At 43.1% G+C, this 22,831-nt stretch overlaps 1 protein-coding gene across 1 annotated transcript in view; it reads right to left on the bottom strand.

Annotated features, from left to right (window-relative positions):
- Window positions 1-22,831, bottom strand: part of LOC115458875 (N-acylethanolamine-hydrolyzing acid amidase-like) — a 181,107-nt gene that overhangs the window by 102,119 nt on the left and 56,157 nt on the right. Inside the window, 1 exon segment of the mRNA XM_030188713.1 lies at window positions 6,748-6,912. Within this exon segment, the coding sequence (XP_030044573.1) occupies window positions 6,748-6,912 (165 nt within the window).

The raw sequence follows: 22,831 nt of genomic DNA, 5'->3' as shown, positions 1-22,831 counted from the left end.
GGAGTGACAGGGGAAGGAGGAGTGGTCGAATGTAATAACTAGCACACAGATCACTATAAGGCACTAGCTTTCATGATTGCTGATGGCACAGCTGAATCTCTCTCTCAGTGGCACTTGTCCAGTTACCAGGTGCTGCTACCCAGACAAATACTTTTAAAAATCGGCCCTAAAGTGTGTATGTTAGGACAGAATACAGAAAAACCAGGTTGTCTGAGCCAAAGTTAAAGGGCTAATCTTTGCGACTTCTGCATGTAGATTCATAGAACATAAGAGTAGCCATACTGGGTCAGACCAATGGTTAATCTAGCCCAGATCCTGTTTTCAACAGTGGCCAAGCCAGGTCACAAGTACTTGGCAACATTCCATGCTACCAATCCCAGGGCAAGTAGTGGCTTCCCCAGGTCTATCTCAATAGCAGACTATGGAGTTTTCCCCCCAGGAACTTGTCCAAACTTTTTTAAAACCCAGATAAACTAACTGCTGTTAGTACATCCTCCGGCAACGAGTTCCAGAGCTTAACTATTCTCCGAATGAAAAAATATTGGTTTATAAGTATTTCCATGCAACTTCATTGAGTGTCCCCTAGTCTTTCTACTTTTTGAAAGAGTAAAAAATTGATTCCCTTCTACTTGTTCTACACCACTCAGGAATTTGTAGGCCTCAATCATATCTCCCCTCAGCTGTCTTTACCAAACTGAGGAGCCCTAACCTACTACTACTACTACTATAAATCACTTCTATAGCGCTACCAGTTTTACGCAGTGCTTTACAATTGAACATGAAGAAGACAGTCCCTGCTCAAAAGAGCTTACAATCTAAATCAGGACAAACAGACAGGACCAAAAAGGATAAGGGAAGGACAGACAGAAGGACACATAAGGATAAGATGAAAGTTACAAGTCAGGAGTTGAAAGCAGCATCAAACAGGTAGGCCTTTAGCCCGGATTTGAAGGCAGCCAGGGATGGAGCTAGACGTAATGGCTCAGGAAGCTTATTCCAGGCATAAGGTGCGGCGAGATAGAAGGAGCGGAGTCTGGAGTTAGCCTTCCCTCATATGAGAGGAGTTACATCCCCTTTATCATTTTGGCCGGTGGTTCTACATATAATTCATATGTATATATACACTTGTATATTCAGCAGCACTCGTAAGACATATAGCACTGCCAAATTTTCAAATAATTTGAAACATCTAATTCAGATGTCTCTATTATTCCTCAGATGCTTTATTCAAAATTGGTCTCATATGGTATATATATGTATGTGTATATATATTTTACAGCTATACCAAATAGTATATTTTACTATTTGGCTGAATACGAATAATGAAAAATATTATTCAGCCAAGAAAATACCGAATATGAATAATGGGTATTGAACTTTAACTTAAACAATAAAAGAAGCACAGTAGAGCCCTGGATTATTCATATTTGAATTTAAATCACTATTTGGCCAAATATGAATAATGTATTCAGGGCCAAAGTGTTTCGTTCCAATTTTTGACCCTTGTATTTTACAAGGTATATGACAACAGCATTAGGATATGACATATGTATTGTTATCACATTATTTTCAATACGTTTCTGCACAGTTACTGAAAATTTGACTTAAGTGCACAGTGACTCATGCTATAAGGTAAAATATGGGTTTCCTTTTTTTCTATTCACCATGTATACCATATCTCATATATAGATATCAAATAGATTTTAGATCTATAAGACATGAAAAGAAAGAGGAACTTTGTTTCTTTATGTGTCTGCGAGAATGAAAGCCTTCCTTACTACTACTACTTAACATTTCTAAAGCGCTACTAGGGTTACGCAGCGCTGTACAATTTAACATGGAAAGACAGTCCCTGCTCGAAGAGCTTACAATCTAAAAGACAAATGTACAGTTAACCTGATAGGTCAGACAGATTGGGGCAACCTATATGTTCGAAAGGTTAGGTTCCCAATGCAGCATTGAAGAGGTGAGCTTTAAGCAAGGATTTGAAGATGGGTAGGGAGGGGGCTTGGCGTAGGGAATCAGGAAGATTGTTCCAGGCCTCTGCCTCTTTTGTGAAAATCTTTCTGAAACTGGAATCAAAAGAGTCAGAGACTGTGGAAGGGATCTCAAGAGACAGACCTTATCTTAGAGGACTGGCAGGTGCTAAGATGTTAAACTGGTTAGGCAAAGCACATTTTGTAAGGAGAACAAAAAGGCATAGATCCTTTCCGTAGCTTCTTTTTATTATTATTATTATTTATTGCATTTGTACCCCACATTTTCCCACCTTTTTGCGGGTTCAGTGTGGCTTACAATACGTTATGAAAACTGGAAGTACATTTTGTTACAGCTCAGTTATGGATTACATTATGAAGCGTTTTGAGAGACAAGTTTTGTAACAAGGAATATAATAATGGAAAAGATCATTGAGACATTGGAAGGAAAGAACGGGAAACTAAAAGGGGCGATACATTGGAGGGAACCCGCGGGAAGCAGGAGGGGCGGTATATAATAACAGGCAAGCATTTGGTATACATTTTCTGTGAGTAAGGTATGAGTGAGGTAAGTTTGCGGGAGATGAGAAGGTGAGGTAGGGGATGGGAATTCAGAGTGGCTGTAGTGATGCATTGTTGAACAGTGAGTGCGGTTTTATGTGTTTTGGTTCTTTCCGTAAATTTCCTCAAAGAGGTGGGTCTTCAGTAGTTTGCGGAAGGTTTTTTGCTCGTGGATCGTTTTCAGGTTGCGTGGCAATGAATTCCAGTACTGCGTGCTCATGTAGGAAAAGGTTGACGCATGCAGTGTTTTGTATTTCAAGCCCTTGCAATTAGGAAAGTGGAGGTTGAGGAAAGTTCGGGATGATCTTTTGGCGTTTCTTGGTGGTAAGTCTATTAAATCCGACATGTAGGCTGGGGCTTCACCGTGAATGATGTTATGGACTAATGTGCATACTTTAAAGGTAATGCGTTCTTTAAGTGGGAGCCAGTGTAGCTTCTCTCGTAAGGGTTTTGCACTTTCATATTTTGGTTTTCCTAAGATGAGTCTGGCTGCTGTATTCTGGGCTGTTTGGAGTTTTCTCAGTATTTGCTTTTTGCAACCTGCGTATAGTGAGTTGCAGTAATCCAGATGGCTGAGAACGAGGGATTGCACCAGGCTACGAAAGACGGTTCTTGGGAAGAATTGTCTTATTCTTTTCAGTTTCCACATGCAGTAGAACATCTTTTTGGTTGTGTTGTTTGCCTGAGTTTCGAGTGTTAGGTGGCGGTCAATAGTGACTCCAAGGATTTTTAGCGTTTCTGAGATTGGAAGGTTTAGTGTTGGTGTGTTTAAAGCAGTGAATTCTTTCGTGTTGTATTGGGACGTGAGTATCAGGCATTGAGTTTTTTCTGCATTTAGTTTCAAGCGAAAAGCATCTGACCAGGTGTTCATGATGTGTAGACTTAGGTTGATTTCATTGGAGATTTCTTTAATGTCTTTTTTGAAAGGGATGTATATAGTTACATCATCGGCGTAAATATATGGGTTGAGGTTGTGGTTCGATAGGAGTTTCGCCAGGGGGATCATCATTAGGTTGAAAATGGTTGGTGAGAGGGGTGATCCTTGTGGTACTCCACATTCGGGTGTCCAAGCAGCGGACGTGGTTGAATTTGATGTGACTTGATATGATCGTTGAGTTAGGAACCCCTTGAACCAGTTTAGGACATTTCCTCCAATACCAAAGTATTCAAGTATGTGTAATAGGATTCCGTGGTCGACCATGTCAAAGGCACTTGACATGTCGAATTGTAGGAGGAGTATATTGTTGCCGGTTGCAATCATTTGTTTAAATTTAGTCATGAGGGTAATCAGTACTGTTTCTGTGCTGTGATTCGACCGGAATCCTGATTGGGCATCATGCAGTATTGAGTGTTTGTTTAGATAATCTGTGAGTTGTTTAGTTACCAATCCTTCGGTTATTTTGGTTGTTAGTGGTATGGATGCTACTGGTCTGTAGTTGGTTAATTCGCTTGCGTTTTTCTTTGTATCTTTAGGTATTGGGGTGAGTAAAATTTTTCCTTTTTCTTTAGGGAAAAGTCCGTTTTGTAGCATAAAGTTTACGTGGTTCGTTAGGTCTGTTATGAATTGTAGAGGAGCTGATTTCATAAGGTTGTTTGGGCATATGTCTAGTTTGCAGTGGGATTTGGCGTATCTTTTTAGAGTTTTCGAGATGAGATCTTCTGATATTAACTCGCAGTCGGTCCAGGTTCTGTCTGCTGGGTATGTTCCGGCTTCTGGGTCTAGGCAGTCTAGAAGTGTGACGTGTTCGATAGGGCTGGTGGGTATTTTAAGTCGTAGTTGTATGATTTTCTCTTTGAAGTATTTCGCAAGGTTGTCAACATCTGGTATATCTTTGCTGTTGTTTGTAACTGGTGTGGTGTCTAGAAGTTTGTTCACAAGGTAGAAGAGTTTATGTGTGTCATTGTAGTTTGGTCCTATTATTGTTTTGTAGTGTGATCTTTTAGTCTGTCTTATGGTGTATTTGTATTTCCTCCGAAGTAGTTTCCAGGCATTTAGTGTTTGTTCATCTCTCTTTTTGTTCCATGCGCGTTCTAGTTTCCTGACTTGTGTTTTAAGTTTTTTCAGCTCTTCGTTGAACCATGGATTTGCTTTTTTCCTGTGTGATGTTCTAGTTTGGATTGGTGCGATTTTGTCTAATGTTGTTGTGCATAGATCGTCCCATTCTTGGAGGAATTGGATGGTGCTAGCACTTGTTGTCCATTCGTTCTGGTAGATCTGTTGCCAGAATGTTGTGGGGTCTGTTTTTCCTCTCGTGGTGTATGTTGTTCGCTCATGTTTATTGATTGTGTTTATGTGTGTTTTTCTCCAGAAGAGATCCTCATCCTTCTGAGTCTTGGACTAGGGGGTATGCGATGAAGCTACAAAGTAGTAAATCTAAAATGAATCGGAGAAAGATTTTCTTCACTCAACGTGTAATTAAACTCTGGAATTCGTTGCCAGAGAATGTGGTAAAGGCGGTTAGCTTAGCGGGGTTTAAAAAAAAGGTCTGGACGGCTTCCTAAAGGAAAAGTCCATAGACCATTATTAAAATGACTTGGGGAAAATCCACTGCTTATTTCTGGGATAAGCAGCATAAAATGTACTGAACTTTTTTGGAATCTTGCCAGGTATTTGTGACCTGGATTGGCCACTGTTGGAAACAGGATACTGGGCTTGATGGACCTTTGGTCTGTCCCATTGTGGCAATACTTATAAGTTAGGTAGATTCTGCTAAGCAGCTCTGCTACCTGCTCCATGTACCAACACTTACAGGAGAATTCTATAAATGCATCCAAATTTCCTCATGCAGAAGTGAGTGCTATTCTGAGATGCACACGCAATTGTCTAACAAGCCAATCAGCACTAATGATTGGGAGCTAACAATCAATTATCGGCACTCATTTGCAACAATTTGGATTTGCTGCGCATCTTGCTAAGCACTATTCTATAAGGATATGTGCACAAATCTTTTAGCATGCAACTGAAAAGGGGACGTGGCCATGGGAGGGCCATGAGAGGGTCCAGGGCATTCACTAAAGATGCGTGCAGTATTATGGAATTCAGGAAATCTGAGCCTAACTTGTGTACCAGTATTTATACCAGGTTTCAGCTGGGCACAGATCCCAACGCTACGCGCTATTCAATAAACAGCATCCAACTCGGAGTGCCATTTATAGAATAGTGCTCAGTGCGCATTTTTTTTCAACGCCCAAATTTGAGCACCACTTACTGAATCTAATCCTTACTGTGCTGCCCATTGCAGTCTAAGCCAGAGAGCACAGGAGTGCTCACAAGCTCCACAGTGGTCCTCCCTCCCACATGTGTTTCCTAAACAGGAATCCTTATATTAGGATGGTGCAAGGCCACCTGGACAGCATGCAGGCTGAATGGGACAGTGCTTTAAGCTGCTGCTCTGACTGGGATACATAGGCCTTGAGCAAATACCCCAAATCTACTGCATTTTCCTTATCAGAAGCAGAGGAGCTTCAGTACCTCCAAACTGACCATCTCAAACAGTCTCACATTTTTAACAGACCTGCCAAGTCTCCTGCATTGAGTTGGAGTCTTGCCCTTCAGGAATCCATCTCCTGTGTGACAAAGTCCCACACAATACAACATCCTGCTGCAGCTAAAACTCTAACCAACACAGCAAGGAGGTAGTGTAAGAGCTCTGCAAACTGGAATGTTCTCCTGCTGATCTGCAATACATGAGATCATCAATTGGAAATGACAGTAGTGAGGTGTGAAGGAAAGGCAGAGGGTGTGGCAAGGGCTGGAGAGGACACAGGGCATGCAATGAAAAATTTCCCATTTGAGAACTGGTCACCCTTGGCAGCTCTGTAAAGGCAGTTTATACATTTACTAAAAAAGTATCCCTGTGTCAAACAACGCTAATGGACTCAGTGTGCTGAAATATGCAGAAGAAGTTTATTTCAATGTCCCCTAATGGAAAAAAGGAGAAGAAAGGACATCAAAATGTTGTGGGTGATACCTTTCTATTGGACTAGGTTAAGGCATTTTGGATTCTGCTTTCAAGAGTATTAGGGAATATGAAACTTACACACCCCTACTCCTCTCTGCTCCCCGATGGGTTAAGGCTAAATTAAACTGGCAATATGGTGCAGAGCAGAGGTTCTGCAATCAGACATCAGCATTAACACCTCTGTTTAAAAAAAAATATTTTTTTTTAAAACCTTTTTTCTTTTCCACAAACAAAAGTCAGCTACTTACGTGGTGACTTCATAGCACAGGTTAAGGAGAAATGCGTCACCAACACTGACTCCTAAAGCTCTAGATAGACCCCGAATTTCTTCTGCATAATCCTTGTGGATGAAACGCTCCAACTCTTCTGCCAGTGATCGTATTATAGGATGTATCCATTCAGGTACTAATGCACTAAAATCAAAATTCAACATAGCGTCTTGTAATTAGTCCATCTGCTTCCCAGACATAGTCCTAAATATACCTGATAATTCATTCCCCAAAGTTAGGAGGAAACCCAATGAATCCCTACAAGTAAGGGCCCTGTTTACTAAGCAGTGTTATAGGTGCATTAACATTTTTAACACGCGTTAACCATGTACATGCCTACAATATCCCTATAGGCGCCTACATGGTTAGCGTGCGCGTTAAGTGTAGGCGCGCTAAAAACACTAATGCACCTTAGTAAACAGGGCCCTTAATGTCTAAAGACACGTGAAATTGAAAACAGCATTTAAAGATTCTTAGGAGCCCTTTTACCAAGCCATGCACTGAAGCAACTTTTAGGGGCCCTTTTCAAAGATGAGCTAAAAAGTGGCCTGCGCTACTTTTAGCAGGTGATTTTCCCATGCGCTCAGGCCACCTGTTAGTGCGTCTGCAAAAAGCTGAATGTCTACTTATGGCAATAACGGCCAGGCACTAAGTCCAAAAATTAGTGCCTGGCTATTTACCACATGAACCCTTATTGCCTCCTATTTACTTGGCAGTAAGGACTCACACACGCTAACCCTGCAGTAATCGGCAATGTGGCCGTGCTGCCGGTTACTGACGGGAACGGCCCTGCAGTAGAAAATAGATAATTATTTTCTACCATGGGAAACTGCACAAGCCAACTTCGGAATTACTGCTGGGCTCCTGTGCTACACTGGCGGTAGGGCTGATTTGGCGTGCGCTACCCATGAGGTAACCCTACCGCACTTTTGTAAAAGGGCCGCCCTTCATGCAGAGGTAAAATGGCTCCATTTTCCATTTTTCTTATTAATAACCACATGCTAATCGGTCAGCGCACACAGCTTAGTAAAAGGACCCCTTTTTTTGCTCATCATAAGAAAATCTACAAATATGCAATTTTGATTTATGTGGATTTGAGTTACCAGAAATTTTGTTTGTGTTTGGTCTGGAGCAGTGACGCAGCCAAGGGTGGGCCCAGGCCCACCTAATTTGGGCTAAAGCCCACCCAGTAGCAACACACCTATGATGTGACTGGCAGGGATCCCCAAGCCCCACCAGCCCAAAACTCCCAAAAACTGTCCCTCCTGTATACCTTGTAAATAGCAGCGAGCAGCAGCTGATACATACTGCTTGCACCGGCCCCACAGCCTTTCCTCGGATGTATTCCCATCTATGCGGAAACCGGAATTTGCCCGAGGGCCAACATGAGCAGTATGTATTAGTTGCTGCTTGCTGCCGCTGAAAATCTGCTATTTAAAAGGTATGCTGGGGGGGGGGGGTATATTTGAGAGACCATCCAACTTATAATCGAAAGAGAAAAACGCCTATATTTCGACCCAAATCAGGAGATGGGCGTTTTTCTCGCAAAGGCGCCCCAATCGGTATAATCGAAAGCCGATTTTGGGCATTTCCAACTGCACTCCGTCGCGGAAACGAATAAAGTTGACGGAGGCGTGCCGGAGGCGGGACTGGGGCGTGGTTATCAGCCGAGGAGAGATGAGAGATGGGTGTCTTTAGCTGATAATCGAAAAAAAAAAAAAGGCGTTTTTACCGCGATTTTGGGTCACTTTTTTTTGGACCCTTTTTTTCACAAACAAGTCCCAAAAAAGTACCCCAACTGCCCAGATGACCACTGAAGGGAATCGAGGATGACCTCCCCGGACTCCCCTAGTGGTCACTAACCCCCTCCCACCAAAAAAAACCCACTTTAAAAACTTTTTTTCCAGCCTCTATGCCAGCCTCAAATGCTGTACCCACCTCCATGACAACAGAATATGTTTGATCCTCTCACAGCCTTTCCCTGGGTCAGATGTGGCTCTCGGGTGCACTACAGGGTCACATCAGCATTGCATTGTGGTGGGTGTAGGGTATTGGGCTCCGTGATTTCATTATTTTGTGTTACAGTCTCACGATGTTGGTAGTTGGTAGGCTGTTCTCCCATGGTGCTTTTCCCCCTGCCTACTGGGTCAGAGTGTGCCCTGTTTTGTTTCCGGTAGTCCATGAAGTAGTGGCCATTTTTGTAAGCCAGTTTTAGATCCCTTCCATGTGTTAGCCACGTTAGAGAACTTAGTTCTTACCTTGAATGTGGCTGAAAGAGGGCATTGTACAGCATTCTGCCAGCTCTGACCTGCTAATCTCACTACCAGGGAGACTCGTTGCCAGTGGTGGGGCAGAACCTCTGATCTGCAGTTAACTGTGAGTAAACGCGGTTATTCCAATAAAGGACGTTTTCGGAGAGATTAGTCTTCAGGTGTAAACTGGTGTGCCAATGTTATACAGCAGCAACCAGTCCTAGAGTCCTGCGTGTATGCAGGTCCCTGGAGCACTTTTAGTGGGTACCGCAGTGCACTTCAGCCAGGTGGACCCAGGCCCATCCCCCCCTACCTGTAACACTTGTGCTGGTAAATGGGAGGCCTCCAAAATCCACTGTACCCACATGTAGGTGCCCCCTTCACCCCTAAGAGCTATGGTAGTGCTGTACATTTGTGGGTAGTGGGTTTTGGGGGAGGGGGTTGGGAGCTCAGCACCCGTGGTAAGGGAGCTATGCATGTGGGAGCTTTTTCTGAATTCCACCGCACTGACCTAGGGTGCCCAGTTGGTGTCCTGGCATATCAGGGGGGTGCGTGTACTACCAATCCTGGCCCCTAAGTTCTTCTGCCCGCCCATGTTGGGCCCAGGCCCACCCAAAACTGGGTGTCTGGCTACGCCCCTAGTCTGGAGTTGATCCTCAAGTTTTCAGCCCATCTGGAATCTTCACCGTTTGCTCTCATTCATTTAGAGCAGAAGAATGATGTTGTTGACCTCAGTTTATGGCTGCCTAGAGGATTTAATCCTCCTCAAGCCTTCCATCTAGTCCATGGACAATATTTACTGAGAGTCACTGCCCACAGCTCCCTCAGAATCGAGCCAGTAGATGTCAAAGTACTTAAGTAAAAGTACAGTGAAGAACACATTTAAAAAATATCACTTAAGTGAAAGTAAGAGTCATTGCCTCATATAATACTTTTTGAGTAAAAAGTAAAAGTACCACAACTACAATAATACAATTATTATGAATGTTTTTATCCCAACAACATTTTTTGCTCTACAATTCGATCCACTTCACTTTTAGTCAGGGCTTTTTTTGTGCCTGTATGCACTGGTACGGCATACCGGCACCCTTTTTTTTCCCAATGAGCAGCAGCAGCAGGCAAAGCAAGGCGTAGTAAGCATGGGGGCTGCAGTGCTAGGACGCACGCTGTCGGTTCTGCCGATCCCCTGCCCCAGAACAGGAAGTTGATGTCAGAGGGGCAGGGGATCAGTAGAGCTGACAGTGCACATCCAAGCACTGTGGCCCTGTGCCTTTTACTCCTTGATTTGCCTGCCACTGCTGCTTGTTGGGAGAAGCAGCAGCGGCCGCAAGAGAGAGCTGGATGGGACAGAGAGGGCAAGGGGAGAAATGCCAGATGGAGAGAGAAGAGGCAAGGGGACAAATGCCGGATGGAGAGAGAGTGGGGCAAGGGGGGAAATGCTGGATGGGGAGAGAGGGGAAAAAGGGAGCTATGCCAGATGGGGAGAGAGAGGAAAAAGGGAGAAATGCTGGATGGAAGTGGGGAGGAGAGAAAGGGGACCAAAAGGGGGCCATTGCTGGATGGATAAGGGAAGGAGAGTAGGGCGATGCTGGATAGAAGTGGGGAGGAGAGGGCGGCAATGCTGGATGGAAGTGGGGAGAAGAGGGGGAAATGCTTGATGGAACTGGGGAAGAGAGAGAGTGGCAAGCTATAGGTAGACATAGTCAAAAGATGGAAATTGAAGATTGGATAGTAAGAAAGAACTAAATGCGGACAAGGCAGAAAATAAAATCGAAGAAAGCTGAAAGGAAAAGAAGAGAAAAATGACAAACAGGAAATCCTGGCAATAAAGTTAAGACGGGGAAATTGGGACCAACAGAATTGAAAAAAAGTACGTGGCCAGACAACAAAGGTAGAAAAAAAGAATTTTATTTTAAGTTTAAGATAAAGTAGTGTGATAGCTGTGTTAATTTTTTTGTTTCATTTGTATTTGTTAATTTGCAATGTAGTGAATTGAATGTCAGCTTTTGAAATTTACGTCTATCTTTATAACAGTATGGGGGGAGGAGAAAAATATTTTTGCTTTTCTGGTGTTCTGCGTGCCAGTCTGTTTTTTTTTTTTTTTTTTTGGGGGGGGGGGGTTCAGTTTAATTTTATCTACATATTTTATTAATTTATGGTCACTCTTAGGGGCTCTTTTGTTGGACCTAGGGAGTGGTGTACTGTAATATATGGTAACATATATTAAATGTTTTTTTCTGGGGCTCTGGGGGGGCTGTTCCAGGGTTTTGATGGATGCTGCTGGCTGGAAAAGGTTTAAAGTTAGTTTGGAAATTATTAATGGAGTTAGGTGAAGAAGGTGTGAGATGTTTCTTAAATATGGTTTTATTTTTCAAGAAATAAACTATGATTAAGTGGGGATTGTACTATAAAATGTTCCTTGCTGTTTTGGGTACAAGTCAGGTTAAAATTTGACTTTAAAATTCTCTGTATAGGAAGTTTTGCATTTACTTTTATGGGGGGAAGGGACAGCCAAGATTCTAAATAGATCAGAGAAAAAAAAACCTGTCTTTAGCTGACAAGCTGATTGGTTGAGTGATGTCAGGTGTTCCTCTAGTGGGGGCAAGTTGCCAGGGAGACTGCTGAGTGAACTGAAGACCAGAGCAGGGAATGACTGGGAGAGAAACGTATGCTGAGTGTGTGAAATGTAAGAGGAATAAAAGTATATTTTATGAGTTTAAAGTGAAATAAGTGACATTGAAAAAGGGTACTTTGATATTGAAAGTGAGCTGAGTCAGTGAATGTTCCAATATAGCCCTGAATTTCCAGAGATCAGTGATTTAGCATTTTAGAGTAAGAGAGGCTTTGATTTGTGGTGGGAATTGTACTAAATGATAAAGCCTTTAAGGGTGTCAGGAAAAAGTGTGTAAGGATTTTAAGTATGACACAGGGGAAGGACTGAGAAGTGAAGTTGATATTTGGAAAAAGAAGCCATTAAGCTGTGTCTGTGGGAAAGGTGTGTTGTTGGTGAGAGTTCTGAGTTCAGTACAGGGTTTGGAATCAGACTGCAGATTAAAGAAAATCCAGCACTGCTGTTGTTTGAGTGTGCTGTATTCTCCAGATTGATCTGATAGCTATGCAGGGAAATGTTATGTGAAGTCTGTGAGATGCAATGTTGAATCACCATTTGAATATGGAATGGGTTCCTGTGTGAGATTTCTGAATGCAGTGTGAAGCCTGCTGGATTTTAGAACATGGAATCAACAGTGAGAAATAGGTTTTGTAGTGAGAAAACCTTTAACTTATTTTATTTCAATTAGAGAGAGTGTGGCCACAGTATTGAGAACTGATTAATTGTCACCAGAGTGGAGTCAGTAACTGGACAAGCAGGGAGTTTTAAAGGCTTTGCCTCCATTTATTTTCTTTATAAGTGAGGTTTTAGGAAGAAGAATTCTGTAGATCATCCGCTGAAGGATTTCCAGATGAGCTCCAATGCAAGAAAGACATCATCGTAAGTAAATTCAACTACAGCTAAGTGACATTGCCAAGGGTGTTGAACAGAATGTATGATTTTTTTCACAACATTTTAAGGGAAAACAAAGGAACAGACCATCAGATATTAAAAATCCATGAGATCCCTGCAAAAACACCAATAGTGCACACAAAGAGACCAATTTTTACATCAGGAAAGAGAATAACCACAAATATCTGATTTTGATAAAAGACAATTTAAATACTTATCTGAAAAGGTTCGTTTCTGCCTTTTTAGGTGAAACAGACAAAGTTAAGGGTATACATCTAGTTCTACATTTGAATGTTGAATATGTTATTGCAATTCTATTAAGCCTCACACTAACTGTGAATTTGAGTTTATTTGAATGATTTGCTTGCATTTGTATTCAATAAAGAAAAAGATAATTTGTAAATTTGAAAGTGCGGTTCTTCCAGTTCAGGAACAAATCCTAAATTTAGCTTCTTTTCCTCCTTTATTCTTTGAGAGTAAAGGACGAGGATAGTTTATTTGTTCCACTCCCTCGGCTGTGAGTGTGTATTCCCTGGATATTCGCCACGACTACAACCATCAGGTATCTGGGAGCACATCACTACAGTCCAGCCGAGAGGGGTGGTAACAGTACTATTTTCAATGATGCCTTTTTATATGCTCAATAGCTAGTAAAATGGGTGTGGCTACTGTGGGGGTGGAGCCATAGATAGTGACCCCACCCTTAAGGGCCCTGTATGAGTACTGATACCTTTTTTTCTACAAAAAAGCACTGCTTTTAGTACAACTACATTTTTGAAAATGACTATCACTCATGGGACTAGGCTTGTGAGTCATTAACCCAGCATAGCTAAAAAGGTTCAACAACTGTACTAGCAGAAAGTGGATTGTTCACTCTGACAAAAAGTTCCTTCAAATCAGGTCAGGTTGCAAATATTACCAATGTCTTCTGACTGGGTCTGCAGGTTTGATTAAGGGAATCTCTAACAAACTTGACTTCCATATAGCAAAGAATATTTTATTGTTGTCATTATCATCTGCATTAGAAGTAGTGCTAATTCATCACTTGCATCTTCATCTTCGTTACCATCATGCTGTCTAATTACAGAGACAGCTTTCACAAAGTTAGAATCTGTCTGTTTTAACAATTTTTTGTCTGATGGCAAACTCTGTTTAAAATATCTTTGAGAACTGATGTAAGAACATTAAATGTGCGGGAACCCTTTAGGCCTAGACAAGCAGGCTTCCTCTCTAAAGGCCTACCAATTTCAGTGGACAGTCACCCCAATGTAAAAATTTTCCATGGGATGACGTATAGTCTGTTGTGGTACACATGTCTGTTCACCAAGAATTGCTACTAGCTGAAGCTTCATCTCCGGTTTAAAAGGACCCAACTCATTACTGTTCTGTTTGGCTGGAGACCAGTAACCAGTTTAACAAACACAGGCAACTTCACTGTCCTTATAGGCTAAATTCACTGCACAGCAAAATTTAAGATGAAATGATCCACTGTTTAATCCTGTTCCTGGTTTTGCTGTTTCGTTTGCTTTTACTTTTAACTGTAACCATCAGATGTAGCTGAGTAAAAGTAGTAAAAATTGGTGAAATTATTACTTTAGTAAGAGTAAAAGTAAAAAAAAATGTTACTCTGTACTTCTTTACAAGTAAAAGTAACAAACCTTTACTTAAGTACAGCAATTAGTTACATTTAGTTAGTTATTATACAGCATCACATCTAACTGGGTCCTTTTCACATTTTTGTTAAATTGAAGAGACCAAAAACAAAGTTTGCACACAACTGATTTCATCTAATTTTTTTTTCAATTTTAAGAAGTATTTATTGAATAAAAAAGAGATAACAGAAAACAGTAGTTCAAAGAAATACAAGTACAACATCATAGTCAAACGCTACAGAAGTGATAGCAAAATTCTCCAATAAAAGAAATCATCATATGCCAAAATCTTTGAACAGCTGTAAAAAGAGAACAATATGAAAATCTCTTTAACAATAACCAAACATACCAAAGAGTATCTTCCTTATTTTAACATAAATTTTTATTATAAGTAAGACCCTACCCCTCCAAAAAAAAAAAAAAAAAACAACAACCCACCTCTTTTCCCAATCCATCCCCACAACTTAACACGAGCAATGTGTTACAAAAGGCTCCCAAATAGCCTCCCCCTTAGACAAAGTTTGATGTCGTACAGCCCACAATCTCTCCATTTCACAAATGTACCACAGCTTATTTAACCATGAAATCAAAGAAGGAACTTTCGGAGACTTCCAATGTGCAGCTAGAGTGACTCTAGCAGCTGACATAGCATGTCGAACCAATATACCCTGAGATGTGGTTAGACCAGGGGGTACACCAGGAAACAAGAAAAATTCCAGTGACCACTTAATTGATTTAAAAAGCCATTTCTGGAGTCTATATTGAATTGCTTTCCAAAATGCTCGTACCTTAGTACAAGTCCACCAGATATGCCCCATAGTACCCTTCCGGCCACAACCCCTCCAGCATAAAGGTGAGACTGCTGGAAACATATGATGCAGACAAACGGACCTGAACATGTATACTCTGGAGGAAAGGAGAAACAGGGGTGATATGATACAGACGTTCAAATATTTGAAAGGTATTAATCTGCAAACGAACCTTTTCCGGAGATGCGAAGGCGGTAGAACGAGAGGACATGAAATGAGATTGAAGGGGGGCAGACTCAAGAAAAATGTCAGGAAGTATTTTTTTCACGGAGAGAGTAGTGGATGCTTGGAATGCCCTCCCGCGGGAGGTGGTGGAAACGAAAACAGTAACGGAATTCAAACATGCGTGGGATAAACATAAAGGAATCCTGTTCAGAAGGAATGGATCCTAAGGAGCTTAGCCGAGATTGGGTGGCAGCAGGGGCGTATCTGGAATCCGGCGGTAGGGGGGGCCAGAGCCAGAGAGGGGGGGCACATTTTTGCCTCCCCCCCCCCCCGCCGCCGCCTCTCTCCACCCCCTCCCCGCCGTCAACCCTCCCCCGCTGCTTACTTTTGCTGGCGGGGTCCGACCCGCAATCTCCATATTTCGGCTTCCTCCGTGGCCATGTGCTTCCAGGAAGTAACGCTGCAGCGCTGATTCGTTGAATCTAGTTCGGCGTCTGACGTGCTGGGACGTCAGACGCCGAACTGGATTCAACGAATCAGCGCTGCAGCGTTACTTCCTGGAAGCACATGGCCACGGAGGAAGCCGAAATATGGAGATTGCGGGTCGGACCCCGCCAGCAAAAGTAAGCAGCGGGGGAGGGTTAACGGCGGGGAGGGGGGCCAGGGCGAAATCTGCGGGGGCCCAGGCCCCTGTGGCCCCACGCAGATACGCCCCTGGGTGGCAGAGCCAGTGGCGGGAGGCGGGGATGGAGCTGGGCAGACTTATACGGTCTGTGCCAGAGCTGGTGGTGGGAGGTGGGACTGGTGGTTGGGAGGCGGGGATAGTGCTGGGCAGACTTATATGGTCTGTGCCAGAACCGGTGGTGGGAGGCGGAGCTGGTGGTTGGGTAGCCGGGGATAGTGCTGGGCAGACTTATACGGTCTGTGCCCTGAAAAGGACAGGTACAAATCAAGGTAAGGTATACACAAAAAGTAGCACATGTGAGTTTATCTTGTTGGGCAGACTGGATGGACCGTGCAGGTCTTTTTCTGCCGTCATCTACTATGTTACAATGTTACTATGTTACGAACAGGAGTCAAATACCACCGGTGTAAAACTTTAACTGCATTCTCTTTAAAAGGGACAGAAACAGACGTTCTTAATAACGCATGTTCCAAATTGGTGCAGACATCATCATCCAAAGTCAAATCCAACTCCCGCTGCCAATGCATACGATGCTCAACCGGTGGTTGCCCTAAACCACGCAAATAAGCATATAAACAAGAGATAAGACCCCGCATTATCCTAGAATCTTCACAAAGACTTTATAAAAAGGAAGCCTCCCTAGTCAACAGAGGCTTGATTGCACTAGAAGTTAGAAAATGCTTCACTTGCACATAAGCATAAGTATCGATGGGAGAAATAAAGTAAGTGTAAACTAAGGTTTGAAAAGAAACAAAGTTTTCCTCATCAAAAAATTGACCCCAAGTCTCTAAGCCCGCTAAAAACCAACGCGAAAATGGCCCCGAACCAAGACCTGGGGAAAACATAGGATTATATAACAAGGGTGTAAATCTAGAAAGAACCAAATGCAGCTTGTCAAATAAACCATCCCAGTAATATAAAGTTGTCACGATAGAAGGACACATCATTCTAGGCAGAGAACGATAGCGCCGTGGGAGCCATATTAAGGAACGTAAAGGACACGAGCCCATTGAAGCCTGCTCTAGTCCTACCCACCGTTTCTGAGAAGCATGAAACCATTCAAAAGCAGCCACAGCTTGAGCCACTTTATAATACCAAAAAAGATTAGGCACACCTAATCCACCACATTTTGGATCACCATACAACAGGGAGCGGAAAAGGTGTGGCCGTTTATTCAACCATACAAATTTGAGCAAGCGATTCTGTAAGCCCGAAAGAAACTCGCGAGATAGGCGGAGAGACAAAACCTGAAAAAGATACAACAAGCGAGGAAGCACATTCATTTTCACTGTACTAATCCTTCCAAACCAGGACAACTCAATAGAACCCCAAGAATCCAAGTCTCTATAAATATCCCGAAAAGAGGAGGATAATTAATCGAAAAGAAATCTGAAAAATCCATTGAAAGTAGAACTCCCAAATACTTAATTCCCCGGGTTACCCATTTAAAAGAAAAATTAGCTTGCAATGACTGTAAAACAAGATCAGGAATATTAATAGCCATTGCCTCCGACTTGGACATATTCAGCTTAAAACCCGAAGCAGAGGAATAAGCACCCAAGAGCCTGATTAAATTAGGCATTGAAAGTAGAGGTTTGGTCAAAGAAAGTAAAATATCATCCGCAAATAGTGCTAATTTGTACTCCTGATCCCCTATAGTAATCCCTGAAATATCCAGATGGGCTCGTACAGCACAAGCAAGAGGCTCCATGACCAAGGCGAACAGCATAGGAGAAAGGGGACACCCCTGCCACGTGCCCCTCGATAAAGGAAACGCAAGAGAATTCCCACCATTGATGCACACACAAGCCGTAGGGGACCAGTAAAGAGCCTGAATCCAACTTCTGAAGCCATCACCAAACCCCAAGCACTCTAAAACACTGAACAGAAAAGGCCAATGCACACGATCAAATGCCTTTTCGGCATCCAACCCCAACAAACACAAGGAAATATCTGTCTTTCTAGCAACATGTAACAAATTTACCATGCGGCGAACATTATCCTTTGCGTGCTGATGCAGGACAAAACCCATCTGATCAGGATGAATAAGATTCGGTAGCACCCGAGCTAAACGGTTAGCCAAAACTTTAGCTATAATTTTAACATCTGAGTTAAGGATCGAAATAGGGCGATAAGAAGCACAATTCACTTTATCAGAACCAGGCTTTAAAATGACAGCTATCCAAGCCTCCATCATGGAAGGCGGTAAGGCTTCACAGGCCCACACTGCATTCAAAATTTCCACTAAAAGTGGGGCAAGCTCCCCGCGAAAGGCTCTATAAAATTCGTTTGGCAACCCATCAAGCCCAGGAGCTTTCCCAGCAGGCAAGTCCTTAATTACCTTAACTACCTCGTCCACTTGGATAAAACCGTCCAACATATCACTTTGCTCCACAGTCAGAGAGGGAAGCCCTTGGGATGCCAAAAAATCATTTATGGCCCCAGGTTGCACGCAGGGTCAGCCATGTATAGAGTTTGGTAAAAGGTCTGAAACCTCTGCCGAATCAAGGAAGATGTTGTCAGAAGCCTACCCTTATTATCGGCAATCCGCAAAATAGTACGGTCAAACCTACGTTGCCACAACTTAAGTGCCAACAAACGACCAGGTTTATTACAATACATATAACCCAGACTGGTTTTCAGGATTTCCACAATGAATATATATGAGATCTATCTGCACTCACTGCTTCCATTGCATGCAAATAGATCTCATACATATTCATTGTGGAAATCCTGAAAACCAGACTGGGTTGTGGACCTTAAGGACTGGATTTGAGGACCCCTGGTGTATGCTTTGATTATGGATTCTGGATGGCATATTCCACCACATGAACCAACACATATAGAATGGGCTGGATAGCCTAGGGGAAGACTCCCCGTCCCAATAATATAATCTTCCCCTCAAAAGAAATCCCTATGTCTATTGATTGTCTCCCCCACCCCTTGAATCCTCATATCACCCTAACAATACCCTCAAACTCATAGGCGCCCGGTATAAGAGGCTTGGGGAGGCTAAGCCTCCCCAGCCGGGCGAGTGGCCCCGTGAGTGTCCCCTTCCCTCCCTTTCCGTTAATTATTATCTGCCCCGCGCCATCTTTAATTTACCTCCGCTCCGTCCCCAGCGTTGGCCGCATCATTTCAAAGCTCACCCTGCTGCCCGTCTCTATTCTCCCCTCGCTCCCTTCGCGACGTGATTCGTTCTGCAGACAGAGTCCCGCCCTCGAGGAAATGATGTCAGAAGGCGGGACTCTGTCTGCGGCACGAATCACGTCTCGAAGGGAGCAAGGGGAGAATAGAGACGGGCAGCAGGGCGGGTTTTGAAATGATGCAGCTGAGTTGACGCTGGGGACGGAGCGGAGGTAAATTAAAGATGGCGCGGGGCAGATAGTAAGCAAGGGGAGGGAAAGGGGAGACCCAGGGCGCCGCTGGCCCAGATGGATGGAGGCAGGAGAGAGGAGAATCGGGCTGGGTATGGATGGAGGGGGGCAGGGGACAGAAGGGAATTGCTGGATGTGCATGGAGGGCAGGGGAGAGAGGAGGGTTGCTGGAATGGGTGGGTGGATAGAGGGGATGGCAGGGGAGAGGAGGGTTGTTGGAATGGGTGGATAGAGGGGATGGCAGGGGAGATAGGAGGGTTGCTGGAATGGGTGGATAGAGGGGATGGCAGGGGAGAGAGGAGGGTTGCTGGACATGGGTGGGTGGCTAGAGGGGAGAGCAGGGTTGCTGGACATGGGTGGATGGAGGGCAGGGGAGAGAACAGGGTTGCTGGACATGGATGGAGGGGAGAGCAGGGGAGAGAGGAGGGTTGCTGGAATGGGTGGATAGAGGGGATGGCAGGGGAGAGAGGAGGGTTGCTGGACATGGGTGGAGGGGAGGGCAGGGGAGAGAAGATTTGCTGGACATGGGTGGGTGGCTAGAGGGGAGAGGAGGGTTGCTGGACATGGGTGGCTAGAGGGGAGAAGAGGGTTGGTGGACTTGGATGGATGGAGGATAGGGGAGAGAGGAGGGTTGCTGGACATGGATGGAGGGAAGGGAAGACAGGAAGGAGATGCACATGGATGGAGGGGAAGGGAGAGAGAAAAAATGCTGGGCATGGATGGAGGGGAGGGAAGAGAGGGGAAGGAGATAAGATGAGGGAAAAGGGAGAAAACCTGCACATCAATGGAGAAAATAGGCAGAAGCTGGATCCACTGGACAGTCAAGTCTGCAGAGGACCCAGCTTTTACTTACGGATGTAAGGCAAGAAATGAAGAAGAAAGGCAGAAAGTAAAGAAATAAATGGAAAGGAAGCCCTGGAAACGGAGTTAAGAGGACAGATAGCAGTAGAATCGGATACTTGGCCAGCATGATCAGAAAAACAGTCACCAGACAACAAAGGTAGAAAAGATCATTTTATTTTCATTATAGTGTTTGGAATATGTCCACTTTGAGAATCAGGTGCTCAACATTAAAAGTTTATATTTTTTACTTATTTATGGCATTTTATCCCACATTAAACATGAATTAGGGTGTTTTGTAGCTCTACATGAGAATTGTGATATTATGATCCCTTGTTTCATATTGTTGACTGTCTGCATTTTCCGTATGGGTGGTAAATTGGTGTATTAGGTTATGCCCAGTGTAATATTTATGGTACAGTAAGGTTCTGAGTGTGTTTTTGCACAAAGTTGTGCATAGTGTTTTGCAGTTGAGCGATTGTGGTTAGTATATGCTTTGAGCAACCACTTTATTCTTTGACATATGATACATAGCTAATATCTAAATTTAATAAAAGGTATTAATTGTGACTTTTATTTTTATTTATTTTTTCTGTGTGTTATCAGACATTTATGGATTTAAGCTCCACCTATGGCCCCACCCCTAACCCCGCCCCCTTTAGCCTCCCCAAACAGTTGGGTCACCGACCGCCTATGCTCAAACTCCTCCTCCTTTCCCTCCCATTATCACTAAGGCTGTCTGGCAAGAGGAGAAAAGGAAACATGATCTAGTGATCCTGCAGGCCAGGGGCTAGCCAAGTTGTTCCAGCAGAATATACTCATGAGAAACCAGCCATAGCTACACAGCGCATTGCTTGGCTTTGATCTTCTGCTCTTGTAGATGATCTGTTTGAAAAGGTGGCTGATCTACCATGTCTTGGAGATAGCATTTTTGGTGCCAAAGTGTCAAAGAAGAATGCACAACGTTGGACACTTTGGAGGACGATCAGTTAAAAAGTTCATAGACTGCATACAGACGTATGCCTTATTATAACTCCAAATCTAGATTTACTAATAAACATTCTCATCCTTATCAGAAATCTAATTATCAGCATAAGCAGTCCAGACAGAAACAATCTTTCTCATTTAAAGCTGCCCGTGATAAGAAACAGCCTAGAACTGTTAATCCTCAGCAGCAAAAGTCAAATTCTGGGTTTTGACATTTCCCTACAGAATAATCTACCAGTAGGGGGTCGTTTGTCACACTTTTTGCAATGTTTGGAGGACTATTACAACCGACTCGTGGGTGCTTTGGGTTGTACAAGTGTTACCGGATCAATTTCTATCATTATCCACCAATCAATGGTCCAGCACAATAGAAAAATTGGATTCTCATTTACATCTTCTGCAATTAGAAGTAAACAGATTGTTGCAAGCTCAAGCAATCAAAATGGTTCCTTCAGACCAAAAAGGGAGCGGATTTTATTCCAGATACTTCCTCATATCAAAGAGGCAGGCGATTCTAGACTTCAGGCTCCTTCCCGACATTCCCAAAGGAACAATGGCTCTGGTGGTCTAGTGACGCCCTCCCCACTCTCCATACCAAGAAAAAGATGGAGGCAGGAGAGCGGGAACAACACCTCCCACCATCCTGCCTCAGGGCCCGCCCTGCACAAAATAGCGGACCCAGCCATAGCCCAGTGCATCCTGGGGAAATGAGTTTGATTCCCACTGCAGCTCCTTGTGACTCTGGGCAAGTCACTTAACCCTCCATTGCCCCTGGTACAAAATAAGTACCTGAATATATGTAAACCGCTTTGAATGTAGTTGCAAAAAACCTCAGAAAGACAGCATATCAAGTCCCATTTCCCTTTCCCTTGGTCGTAAGAAAAACAGGACCAGGTAAAGTCATCCAAGTGCTCGTCAGGGACGCCATTTTTTTCCGTTATGGGTCAAGGATGTCCATGTGTTAGGCACGCCCAAGTCCCGCCTTTGCTACGCCTCCAACACGCTCCCATGAATTTTGGCCATCCCTGCGACGGAAAGCAGTTGGGGATGTCAAAAATCGGCTTTTGATTATACCGAATTGGACGACCCTGTGAGAAGGACGCCCATCTTCTTATTTGTGTCGAAAGATGGGCGTCCTTCTCTTTCGAAAATAAGCCTGAAAGTGACCATCTTCAAGATGAATATAGAGGGAACTTTGTTCTCAACTGCTGTCTGATCAAGAAAATATTTAATAATTTTTAACGCTTCCACTTGAGGGATAGATGTGTACATCAACATAGATTTAACATCAAATGTTACCAAGAAACATATAGAGGTTATGTCTGTCATTTTGTCAATATGAACTAAAAAAGCAGAATGATAAAACAATGGAGTTTAATGGAAGACCCAAAGGTCAAAAAGCAAACAACAATTCTCGACATGGCCACGTTTCGCTTCAGGCTGCGTCAGGGGTAATACTATAAAATAAAATCAAAACATACATAAAATAACATTATATATAAATCAATTACATATATAAGAACAAATAAAAAGTCAAAACATATTTAGACACTCTATAAAATAAATACTAAATGATCATACAATACTTAAACCATATTAAAAAAGTATTAAAAATGATAATATAATTCAATACAATTTTAACTTAATTTAATTATAGAAAATCATCACAATATAAACCTAATACAGTTACATACATCAACAGAAAATCTATAATTTAAAAATCAAAAAATACATAAGGGAGGTGAATAAAGTATTGTTCAAAAAAATAAACATATGTAAGTCAAATGGTCTGGC

This window comes from Microcaecilia unicolor, unplaced genomic scaffold (assembly GCF_901765095.1).
Source record: "Microcaecilia unicolor unplaced genomic scaffold, aMicUni1.1, whole genome shotgun sequence".
NCBI classification, from domain to species: Eukaryota; Metazoa; Chordata; class Amphibia; order Gymnophiona; family Siphonopidae; genus Microcaecilia; species Microcaecilia unicolor.
This window is presented reverse-complemented; position numbering and strand designations above follow the sequence as displayed.